Source organism: Dryobates pubescens, chromosome 24, assembly GCF_014839835.1.
Source record: "Dryobates pubescens isolate bDryPub1 chromosome 24, bDryPub1.pri, whole genome shotgun sequence".
Classification (NCBI taxonomy): domain Eukaryota; kingdom Metazoa; phylum Chordata; class Aves; order Piciformes; family Picidae; genus Dryobates; species Dryobates pubescens.
In genome coordinates, this window is record NC_071635.1 from 8,792,498 (window position 1) to 8,804,719 (window position 12,222).

Below are 12,222 nucleotides of genomic sequence, written 5' to 3' on the forward strand. Positions count from 1 at the left end.
GTTTGTAGAGAGGTAGGTGAGGATCTACATTTTGGTGTCTGCTGTTGGTATTCTTGGGCAGGAGTTGTAATGGTATCTTTAGCTGCTAAAACTGATTCTGCAATGAAAGTCATCACTTTATTTAGATCATATGTAGATCCTTTTTTTAGCACTGTTTTGTATTAATGATGCCAGTAGATTTATCCTGGTGTGTTCTATTATGTTCTTTCCTGTTTGACCATTGCTATATTCGTATACAACTTCATACCTGCAGTGCTGAAGTAGTACAGGATGTTCCTTTTCTTTGTGAAGTGTTTTCCAATGATTTCCAAAATTATTCTTGCAGCTACTAACCCTTCAATTTTTTAGTGTTTCCTTTTAAAACGTATGAGTACATTATTCCAGAGCGGTTTGGGTGATACGCTGCACGCAGAGACAAAAGAGCATCTTTGTTCCGGTTTTGTTACTTTCCTTCTGAAGACTGGGCCAGCTGCTTTTACAGTGCAGAGGGCTCACTTTTGGGTTTCCTATAGTAATTTAGATAGTATTTTTAGTTGCTACTTTCTGAAACACAAACCACCATTCTGCAAGCATTCCTGTTCTGTTCCTACACGTATGGCCTTGCATGACTCCCAAGAAAATCTTTTCCTAAAACACAAGATGTAACTTAAACTTGGCTGGATATGCAAAGGAAAACTAATTACAGAAAAACAAAAATACTGCCTCATATCCAAAAAGTTTAAGACAGGAAAGTTTCTATCGTTCCTCTTTAGAAATTAGAGCATACTGACATTTAAGTTTTTCTCAGAAGCCAGTTCTGAACTTTCTTGGAAATAATTCATTATAGTGGGGCAAGCAGGATTTCCACTGGTTCTAACAACAACTTTGATAATTTTGGTCACTTTTTATGGACTTGTGAGAAGTAGTCTATGAGCTCCCAAGGGACCTTCAGACCACTGAGTAAAGAACCTCTGACCTAATCTATACCATGGCAGAGCAGTGGGCACTTGCTATTTAGATACTACAGATCAACAACATCTCCAGTCCTTGACTTTTCTGGCAGTATGTGGAAGACTAGTGCTTGGGGTTATTGGAAGCTCAGGGATAAGATGGTGGGTGTATGAATGCAGTTCTGGCAAAAATTGGACTGTTTATCAGATGATGTGATCTGGTGTGTTGCACAGGTGATCACACGTGTCTGGTGGCTATACCATGAACAGTAGAAAGTAGAGGCTGTGATCCTACAAATATGAATGCCACCAGTGGAGCTACTTCCAAGTAGAGTGCTGACATGTGCAAAGCTGCTCCATCAGGTATCTCTGCAGGTTTGGATGCCAAGGTAAGTGCGGGAAAACACAGAGAATGTGTTTTCTTATTTTAATGTAGATGAAAACAAGGAGAATCAAAGTCTGAGTGAGACTGACAATGTTTCAGGCTACCCTAAGAATAAATCCACGACTGTCTTATTTTCACAGTGAAAAAGTACCTTGGGGGGAGGTAGTGGGCAAGGATATTTTTGTAGTGAAGTACAACTCTTTAGGATGTGCAGCAACCTAAGTACTGTTTCATTATCAGGTAGGTAGGTGGGTGAGATGGCAGGATAAATGAGTCGGTTTGCATGGATGAGTAACAGCCCAATTCCTCAGCTGAACTAAGGTGTGATTCTTTGGCAGACTAATATTGCTGTGGAGGCTGCATTAATTTGTATTTGCATACTATGGAGATTACTTTCCACAGATCGCCTTAATTCTCTGACTGAGATTATGTTGGATCTTCTCCATGGTGTTTATTACTTCATACTGTATTTGCTCAGGAATTCTGCTCAAAAGGGGGAGTTCTCTTTCACTCAGGGAGCGCAGGTGCATAGTGTGAGGTAAAGCATTTTATGTGGAAAAGAAAGAAATCTGCATTCAAACATACTTTTTTTTTTTTTTTTTAATAATGGGAAGTTTAGTATGTAATTTGGTGCCAATTTACGATAATTTCGTTTCCTGCTAGAAAGACGTGAACTGAATCGCAGTATGTGTTAGCTCTTTCTAGTCTTTGAGAGTCTCAAAGTTAGGGAGCTGGAGGGATAACGCTGGGGGCAGAGAATAGGGAGCCTGCAGTTTTATTCTTGCCCTGGCAATTATGCGCTATGTATGTGGCCACCGCATTTAACTCTTACGTGCCTCAGTTTCTCTGCCTGAAAAAAAGTGATGGATGCGTTGTTGCACATAGGGAGCCTGTGTAGTGTCATGATTCCTGGTTGTGAAATCGGCTTACATTTTTTGGAGAGGAGTTAATCGTTGCAGGGTAACGCCAGCGGTGCCCCGGGAGGGATCTTGGAGCAGGCACGGCTCATTTCCCAGCTGCCAACCTTACCGCTTTGCCTTCTATCCTCATTTTCGAGCCCGCTTGAACGCAAGCGAGGAGGCGACAGAAGCCGGGCGGCCGCGCACGCCCGAGGCTCCGGCCAGGTCGGCGCAGCGAAGAGCTGAGAGCTCTCCAGGAAAGCCACCCGCCGCCGAGGGAGCGGGAGAGAGAGCGGCTAGACGCAGCCCGGCAGGCGGGAGCCCCCTGCGCTGCTCCGGCGAGGCCCGCCAAGAGTTAACGGCGGCTCCCCCGGGCCCGCCGCCGCCTCCCCAGCCCCGGCGCTGCCTTATCTTTATTATTTCCCCCCCCCCCCCCCCGCGCTTCTCTCGCCTGCCAGTTTTGGCAGGGGATTAAAGCAGCTCCCCCCTGTGGCAGCAGTGACCCAGAAACGAGTTTGATTCACGGAGTCCTTCCTCCATAACAAGTACAAACGTCAGTCAGAGGGAGTCTCTGTGTGTGTGAGTGTGTGAGGCGCAGGGAGCCGCTCTCCGCGCCCGCACCCCGGCGCCGCGCCGAACTCATGAGGCGGCCGCGAGCCCTCCGCGTAGGGGGAGCCCGGCCGCGCCGCCCGCCCTCGCCGCCGCCGCCGCCTCGCCGCCGCCCCGCCGCCGCCGCCAGCAGGTAACCGTGCCCGCCGCCGCCCCGCCGCCGCAGCGCCAGCCGGGGGAGCCGCCAGCACAGCCATATTTGATGGTTTTTTTTGTCGCTCCGGAGGCGGCGAGAGAGCAGTTTCGTGCCGAAGGTCGCTGCCTAGTGGAAATAAGATAGTACGTCATTAACATGGCGCCAAGAGCCGTGCGGCTCGGTACCGGGCGAGGGGAGGCGGCCGAGTTGCGGCTCCCGCTATCCCACAAGCAACTTGTGCCGGGCTGGGGCGGGCAGGAGAGATGGGGCGGTGGGAGGAGGGAGGGGAGGCTGTGCAGCCGATCCGCAGTAGCGGGCCGGTGTGCCGGCAGCGTCGGGCGGCTTTTTGTTTTCCGCTGCGGGTTGCTGGAGCTGCAAGTAGAGAACCGCGCAGCTTTCAAGGTGCAGCAGCCAAGCAGGCTGCCGGCTTTCCGCGCTGCGTCGAGAGGGTGGCCCGGGGGCATCACCGGGCATCCCCCGCCGCGGAAAGTAGGAAGCGTTGGAGCAACTTGGTAGACAGATGGCAATGGCAGAGCGCAGGTCCTGCTCAGATAGTGATGTGTAGGAAGGGGGCGGGGGGAGCCATGGCCAGTGTCTGTCACCGTGTCACCCACATGCCCACGAGACTCATCGCCTCTTTCCGAGGGTGGGGAGCGTGTGCATGGGGGTAGACGTGTGTGTGTAGAAGCAGCTTTGTAGTTACACTGAGCCCCCCCCCCCCAGCCGCACTTGATTTTCGCTCGCAGGGGAGAAAAAAATGCTTGGAAAGCATAAAAACTGCTCATCGGTGAAATTAAGCAGAAGTTGCCTTTCGGAGCGGGAGAGCCGCAGCCGGTTAGTGGTGCGCTCAATAGGCGTAGGAGAGTGTGCTTCGGGGCACCCAGCAGGCTGTTTAGGTGCTCCGATTCTTCCTCTCTGGGGCGGAGCGCACGGTATCTGCTGCTGGAGAGCAACTTGCGAGAGCTCTCCCGTGCACGTGTTCTGAGAGCGTGTGCAGGGCGCGGGGAGCAGCGCGGAGCGGCCCGGGCCCGCCGGGGAAGGGGCGTCATGCCGGCTGCCGGCGCAGCGGCCAGCAGGTGCACGGCAGCCCCGCAGCGCCCTATCCCCGGGCTGGGGAGTTCGTGCGAGAGCGGGGAAGGAACGCGGTGCAAACTTCGGCGAGGTGGGGGGTACGGGGATTCCCTTCCCGCCGCTCGGTGCTCGGTGGGTGCATTGGGGCAAAGCGTTCTGTTGGCCTCCCGGGGCGGCTGTGGCGCGCCGGAGTTTGTTGACGAGGGAACGGAACATCACATGCAGTATCGAAACGCGAACGTAATGTTAACGACACTACAAGCGCGGGGGAACGGCGAACGCTTCAAGTTGTCCGTGCACCGATCAGCGTAGCTCCGCGACTTCGCTCTTCCCCGGGGCCTGGCTAAGCAGGCTGTGTCTGGGCTGCGATGTGCCAGATATCCGCGTTATTTCTGTGTTAACGGTCCGTCCTCGTTCGCTCGCAGGAGGCAAGTGCGGCTCCAGCGATTATTCCACTTGCTGAAATTAGACAAAGCCGCCCTGATGCTGCTGCTGCCTCCCTGCCCGTCCCCGGGATCGGCTAGTCGCCGGCTCGGAAGATGCATATTTGAAATATGCTTTTCCCTTCCCGCTGGCGCCCGCCGGTTCTTCAACGATAGGCGGTGGGGTGCTCGTCGTTTTGGGGAGGGTGGAGGCAACGGGTGTTTGTTTGTTTGCACCGCCTGCTGGTTGGTTTCCTGTGACAAGAGGTGATACACAGTTTCCAGAACTGTCTGGGAGTGGGAGGAGAGACAGACACAGAAAACGAGTTCAAGTCTCCTTCGTGCCGCTGCTGCGGCTGAATCCGCCAAACCGCCGTCCCGTCCCCGCTCCGCCTCCATCACAGCGTGGAGATGGGGGTTGGGGGGGAAGGTGCTCTGGCCGTTTTCGGCAGTGACAGGGCTTTAGGGAGAGGCGGTGGAGCCCGGGGCACCAAGTTTGATTTGCAGCCGGGGCCGAGCGGATTGGTGCGGCCGGCGGCGGGGAGGAGCGGGAGAGGGAGCCAGGAGGAGGGGGGGAGCCGGGCCGATTCAAATGGAAACCGGTAGCTGTGCCGCTGCCCAGGGAGGTGCCACCCGCGCGGGAGCGGTGTGACCCGGCAGCTCCGGCGGCTCCAGCTCCTGTCTTCCCGGTGGGCACGCCGCGGCGGCTCCGCAGTCCTGTGCGCGGCCGCTAACGGCCGGCGAGGGCTTGAGGCTACACGCCAGTGGGGGAAGCCGCCGCCTGGGCGGGCCGGGAGCTGAGGCGGGATCGCTGCGGGATGAGGAAGAGGAGGGAGAGGCGCCGAGAGTGGGCCTGAAGCGGCGCTAGGGCATTCACCCTCCAAGCCCGCGCTCCCGCCCTCTGGCAGTGGCCCTGTGGTGGCAGCCGTTGGGCCCACCGTTAGGAAGGGTCGAGGCACCGCTCACCCGTGGGGCGATTCGAGCAGCCGCTGGCCAGGCGGAGAGTGTGAACGCTGACTAACTTCTCCCTTGGTCTCGTTCTCATCTTTTAGCCGAGAGCTTTATTCTGATAAAGTTCATCAGTTTCACCCGTAGGTGACGATCTGTAGACCTGTCAGTCAGCCGTATGTGACATGCAAATGACTGGGTACATTTTACTGTTGAAACAACAAGATGCTCTTAAGCTACACCCATTTTTTCTTTCTAGCAAAAGATTTATCTGTAATTTGGGTAATTTCTTTTTTAAACAAGTCCTGTCTTTTAAGAAATGCTGCCCACACTTGCAAACCTAAAACCTTCATGAAAGTTATGCCAGAATATGCTTGTTATGATTCTATTTCTAGAGGTTTCTCACACTCAGTGGGATATTGTACAACCCTTGCTGTTTCCATGTTTTAGTGGCAGGATTTTCCCTCTGGCTTCAGCTCTCTGCTTTTGAGCTGTGTTTAATACATATGTTTAAAATAAAATAATCATAATAAACTCCCCTTTCCCCTCACAGCTGCAGATTTCCCTCCCAGCTTCTCTGGTTTCATTCCCAGCGCACAGAATGTAGTGAAAAACCCCCAACCTTCCAGTCTTTCCTCAAATGTTTTCTCCATGTGGTTAGTACTGCTGCTTCATGCTCCTGTTTCCTGCTGGAGCTGACCAAGCTGACAGCTTCTTCTAGATGGAAGAAATTAACTGCAATGGATGTAGGGTGGGTTGAATTCATTCATGGAGCCCAGTTTATCATTGCTCAGGATTTGGGGCAGTCAATTTCACCAGCATAGGGAATAATTTGTTGCCCCTGCCTAGATTGTAACTGTGATCTGACTTGCACAGGTGCATAAATGAGCATGTGGATTGCTGAGAAGTGTTGGGCTGGTATGTCCAAATTGTCCTTCTGGCTTTCCTTGTGACATTTTGAATAGGTGTGCTGAAGTCAGTAAAAATACTGCTTGTGTAGAGCACTCTTGGCCTTGAAACATACTTTTTTGTTTCATGAGACACAGAGATTTTCTCCAAATTTAAGGTCTGTGGCTTTTTTGTGCTGAGGACTCTGCTATGTAATACTGTGGTATTTCATGTAAGAACTATTCTTATATCTTTGCAATTATCAAATGTCATTACCAAAGCGTTCATTAGTGATAAAGAGGAATTTGAATGTTCTAGATGAAATTTACTACTATGATATTTTTCATGTAGTTCCATTTTTTTTGAAGGAAGCAGGTTTTTTCTCTTGCTGTGTCAAATGTTGGTTGGTAAAGACTGTGGTGATGTCAGAACCAAGCTGTTCAAAAAGAGTCCAGTAATAGAAGCCAAATGTCTTCATCTACTATCCGTTAGGTTAGGCCCGTGTGACACTGATTTGTACAATGAGCGTTTTCAAGGGATTTCTTGTGTACTGGAGATAATTACGTCTTAGTTTCATTGCAGCTAGTGGGTTACTTTCCAGAAAAGCCAGTTTTTCAGTTTGTCTTCAGGGTGTACATCTGTCATAATTCTGCTTTCTTCCCATTCTGTCTCTGCAGCTGTTTAGTGCAGTTTATTATAGTGACACCCGTTAACACAGTTGAAGTTAATGGTCTGTCATAGAGTTTGAATTATACACTCTTTTTACCTGGAGGTTTATACCACCCTTGAAAATACTTAAGTAAGAATTGTGCTGTGTAAAACCTTTGACCTGAGGATGTAGATTATTGAAAAATCTAGTTGCATTTAGCTATTTGCATAACAAAGACTGATGTACTTTACTACGTCTTTGATCATCTCTCTCGGTCAAACTGAGTGAAAAAGTATACAGTGTTTTAACTGCTCAGTAGTAGAAGAAATTCTGTGGTGTGTTAAACGTGTGTATGCACACCGCCATGCCACTTTTATGGGGTTATATCTGGATTTCTGCTCTGGTGAAGCTAGGAAAAAGGATTTGGAGTTTTTTTTTGCTCTTACCTATGCAATTCCTGGGACTTCAGTGTGAGGGGGAAAAAAGTGAAAGATCTTGACATTGCTGTTCAGTGAGGTTTTATTGCTGTTCAGTGAGGTTTTGGGGGGGGTTGTTGCTTCTTTTAAATCAATCTCTAGCACAGCTAAGATCAGAGGAACATGGCAATGCATACTGATAAGAAAAAAGTGAATTTGCTGTACTGTGTCATGCTGCTGATCCTAGCCCATTGCACTGCATCTGCCAGCAAATACTGGGATGTAGGCACAAATGTCTGTATTCCTAACTCTAGTTATTTGTGTAGTGTTAGATGTTTGCTGCTCACCTCCACAAGGATGTATACATTCAAGTATTATTATGTAGTCATTCTGTTTGCATGGCATTGTACAAGTACTTTGGAGAAGTTTTAGTGCTCTTCGCAAAATAGCCAGAAGACATGTCCAGTCTTGCCTTTATAAAGCCATCTGAGCTTTTATACCATTAAGTCCAGAGTTATGTTTGTATGTTTGAAGTTTGTGCCTAATCAATGAGTAGAAGCCCAGAGCTTAGCTTTCAGAGCCAGTACAATGCAAGTGGCTGGAAAAGCCACTGGTGATGTGTTTGTAAAATGCAGTGCCTTCAGCCTCTGGAGCAGTGCAGCAGTGCATGGTATGGCTAGCTCATCTTCAGGTACTGGGTGGCTAAAAAGCTACAGCCTCTGTCCCATCTGTGCCACTTGTTGTGATGGTGTGATTGCACAAAGTGCTCTTAAATGCTTTGTCCACCTTTGGAAATGGGGTAACATTGCCAATATGTCATGGATGGTTCTGTCAAATTGTGTCTGGTTGAAGACTGGCATTTGCACCCCAACAAATGGGTGAGAAGTCCTCATGAGAAATAACTGTCAGTATGCTGTGTGTTGATCTGTCTGATTTCTGGAAGGATGGTTTTAACATGAAGAAACGATTGTCTTTCAAGGAAATGAAACTGAAACAGCATACAAACTTTGCCAGGTTACTCAGAATTGACAGGTGTCACTTGAAACTGGGAATGTCTGGCTGGGTGATGCAGCAGCCATTGCTGTGTTAGGGCTACTGGACTCTGGTGTAGCTCTTCAAGTGCTGGGCATCCCCTGCAGATGAACAGCATAAAGGCAGATGCCCTTTGGGGGCTGGTGTAAGGGTTTGGGCGAAACAGCTGTGGTAATGTTTGCCATAGGAGATGTGGGGTTCAAGGCCACTGCTTGGCTGGCTGTGTCCTTGCTTCAGACAGCATTCATTTCGCTGGGAAGTTGTTCTGCGGCATGTGTGGATGCAGTGGATGTTTTGTGGAAACTCCTGGACGAAACAGCAATTGTGGTTATATGTAGTTGTTGGGAATTGAGCTCAGTAACCCAGGTGGTCTGTTCCTGTCCAAGTGTTGCAGGCTGAGTGCATAGTTGCTTCTTGTTGGTATGAACCTTAAAGCTTGGCTGAAATGTTTCACCCTGTTTATGCTTACTTGCCAGTTCTCTTTGCCTGCTGGCATAGCCAAAGCGCACCATTAAACTAGCTGCGGTACCGTCGGTTTGAACCTGCCTTTACTTCTGGTGTTTGGAACTGACAGACCTGTTTCAGTTCCAGCTTATGTTTTAATGAGACCAGCATTGGATCAGATGTATCCTGTATGCACCTGAGTTTATTATGCATATGTCAAAATAAAGTCAGGTAAGAAATAACAACACTTCCATAACTGTGAAGAGTGTGAGTTTAAAAGAAATGTTGCTGGCACTCAAATCTCAGATTAGGAAAGGGATCAAGATAAGTAATTTAACTGAAAAGTGTGATAGTTTTCCCATTCTGCCTTTTCAGTGTAAAAATATCTCTTTTTTTTCAGCTAAAATGTCCCATGAAGAACAAGTTGTTATAGTTTGGGTTGATTTTTGTTTTTCCTCTTTGAAGATTAAAAGAGTGTTACTTGAATTCACGATGTTCTCTAAACATGCTGGGGAAATGTGAATGTCTGTGTTTGAAGAGGCAAACCTGTGCCCTACCATCACTATCCATAATCTGTGTTTATTTTTAATGCAGTTCTTGCATGACTTTGAGGTCATCATCACCTGATAGAAACTGATAGTCTTTGAGGCAGAGGCACTGTGATACACTGAAAAGGCAGCAGTGTTTTAATCTGTGTGCTTGTAGTTCTTACTGGCTTTTCTAGTGTTATCTCTGGAACATTTCTTCTGAGCTGTGAATATGAACACCTGGTGGACGCAGTTTTAAATTATTTCAGAAGTTGAGAAAAGCTGCTTTATTACTTCTAATGTCAAAGAGTCTAGGGGGTTAATCTTACAAGGTTTGAGATTTGCCATAAGGAGCCGAATGCTATTTTTCCATCTGTGATTTAACTCCTAAACTCAGGTTAGGGTGAAAGATGGGAAAATGAGGTCTCTAGGATCTCTAGATGTTAACTTTTGTCTTCTCCCTCCACAGACATCTATAAAGGAATCTCACAGAAGCTTCATCACATGGGGTGGGTTTTTTTAATGTTACTTTTGAGATCATAGGCTTTTCAATGTGACCAACTTAAAAAACCTGACTAGAGTGGACAGGGAAATCAGCTGTCTTATCTAATACTCTCTACTCCAAGAAAGTGGCTTCTGTTCTGGCTTATTTCCTGAAGTACTGTGGAGAGCGCTTGAACTGGGAGGTGTGAATACCACTCTCCTTTTAAACAGCAGCAACAATAAAAAATGTTTAGTTTGATCTTAATGACACACGCTGGGAAAGAATAACTTTCAGGTCTTTCCCTATTTTGTGAGTTAGTGGAAAGTATGTTTAGAAGGAGATGAACTCAAAAGACATTTGTCCATGAAAGATGTGAATGAGCAGGATCAAATTATCTCGTTCATTGCAAGCTCACGAGTGCATCTCATTGTATGTACACTTTGTGTTACCATGCATAGTACTTTTTACACAATGTGGGAATGAACTCAAAGGGAGTAATTTTGACCAGGGATATACAGAAGTTACATTTCTGAGATAATGTAATTTTTCTTTATTTTCTTCCATATCTTTACTTTGTTTATGGGAGATATTTCCATTATCAGTGAGGATGTTCTTCTACATTGCTGTGGTTAGTATTTCTTTCAGTTACAGGAAAAGTATGTGAACTACTAGGAAAAGTACCTTACAGAATAGATATTTATCTCCATGGTGTTTGCCTTGTAGCAGCTAATTTATTTTTCAGTTCTGTCTTAGCCTGGTTTGGATCTGAGTGTTGGCTTTCTGTCTTAATAAGTGACCGTATTGGAACTTGGCTCTGGTTCTACTACATCTATACCAGGCCTTGATGCTGCAGGCTGGTCTGTGTATTTATTCATTGGCAGCATTTCCATCTGCCATGCACACAAAGTTCTGGTCTGCTTCAGAGCAATTCTTCAGGAGAGAATTTCTCTAGTACTGCAAGAGGTTGTCATTTATGATTCTTTATTCTCTGGCATCAGACATTATATGTGAACTTCTTGGTGACAAAAGGTCTTGGTGAAGTCAAGCATTCATTTTTTTACCTTTAGCAAGCAAAGTTTGCAGCTCAAAACTATTACTTATTTCAAAAGACAGACACATGAAATCCCACTCTGGAAAGTCACTCTGTGGGAGGGCGGCTTCCCCCTGCCTCTGCTTGGATGAAGACTGTGAAAAAGGAGGCAGTCCTGCAAAGCTTGTTCTCCTGCAGCTTTATCAGGCTTACTGGAAGTGTAAAATAGAGTCTCAGGGTCAGTTGCTTGTGATCTGCTAGTGATGATTTAAAGAATACCCTCAAAAAAAAAAGTTTACTTCTTTTTATATGGATCATTTTTGGAAGAGAAGATATTTTTGGGCTTGTTTGGAAGTAGCATCAGCCTTCAGTTAGGATTCTTATTTCTCCTTATTTTGAGAATTGTCTTATAAAAGTTGAAAGCATTGTTGAGCTTACTGCAGTGAGATGTAGTTGAAATAGTTGACTGTATACTCAAGGGTCAGTGGAAAGAGTTTGCCAAAGGGTTTCTAGGAAATCCCAACTCACATGGAAGTGAGGAGCTTGGGTTTTCTGCACCTACCTAGAAGCAAGCAAGTATTTTGGCATCCGATTTCCAAATCTGTGCCCTAGGGGAATGTAGGAGGGCTTTGCTGCTAGCAGAACTCCCAGAGCTTGTTGGTATCAGGATTAATATGTGGTAAGCAAAGACTCAGAGGATGTGATGTGCATCTAGAGGCCTTGTCAGTTGAACTTAGAGTGGATATGCCTTTCTCCACATGTCTTGTCATGTTTTTACTGCTCTTCAACTTACACTTTTTAATGGCTTTCTACATGTAAATGCTGACTATCTATTTGCAGCTTCCTTAATTTTGTGAATTTGATTTCATTCCACAGAGAATATGTGTGAAAATAGCAACACTGGGAATAGCACTTAAAAAGATAGGCAACCTTGTGCCTTTTCATCACTGGTTCACGTGCAGTTGAATTCAGTATCAGTGGAAATCTGGCAGTTTAGAGGAGCTTTTGTGTAATCAGTTGGTGATCTGATTCCTGAAAAGCAGTTTGTGCTAGGCATGGCACTAGAAATGTGCCTGTGGGAGGAAGGAGCTCTCTTACCTTAGAGAGTGGTGCCTTCCAGGGCAGAGATGATGCGATTTAGTTTATCTGGGAAGACTTGGTTTGTTACAGCTGATGGTTTGTGGTTTTGTTTGTTTTATACTTTTTAATATGTATATTTAAGTGGATTACTTTAATCTTTGATTTTGTAAATCTGGCACTTTAAACAGAATAAAATGGTTCCAAAAGCATGTTAGCCAAAGTAAATATTTACACAAGCAGTAAAAATGTTATTGTATTGCAGATCTAATATCA

The 12,222-nt window shown here is 46.8% G+C and overlaps 1 protein-coding gene across 1 annotated transcript in view; it reads left to right on the forward strand.

Annotated features, from left to right (window-relative positions):
- Nucleotides 1–3,715: 3,715 nt before the first annotated feature.
- The window catches only part of JADE1 (jade family PHD finger 1), a 38,695-nt gene continuing 30,188 nt past the window's right edge, over nucleotides 3,716–12,222 (forward strand). The window contains exons 1-2 of the mRNA XM_009896015.2: nucleotides 3,716–3,890; nucleotides 3,945–4,034. Of these exons, the coding sequence (XP_009894317.2) occupies nucleotides 3,716–3,890; nucleotides 3,945–4,034 (265 nt within the window). The remainder of the gene's footprint in view (nucleotides 3,891–3,944; nucleotides 4,035–12,222) is intronic.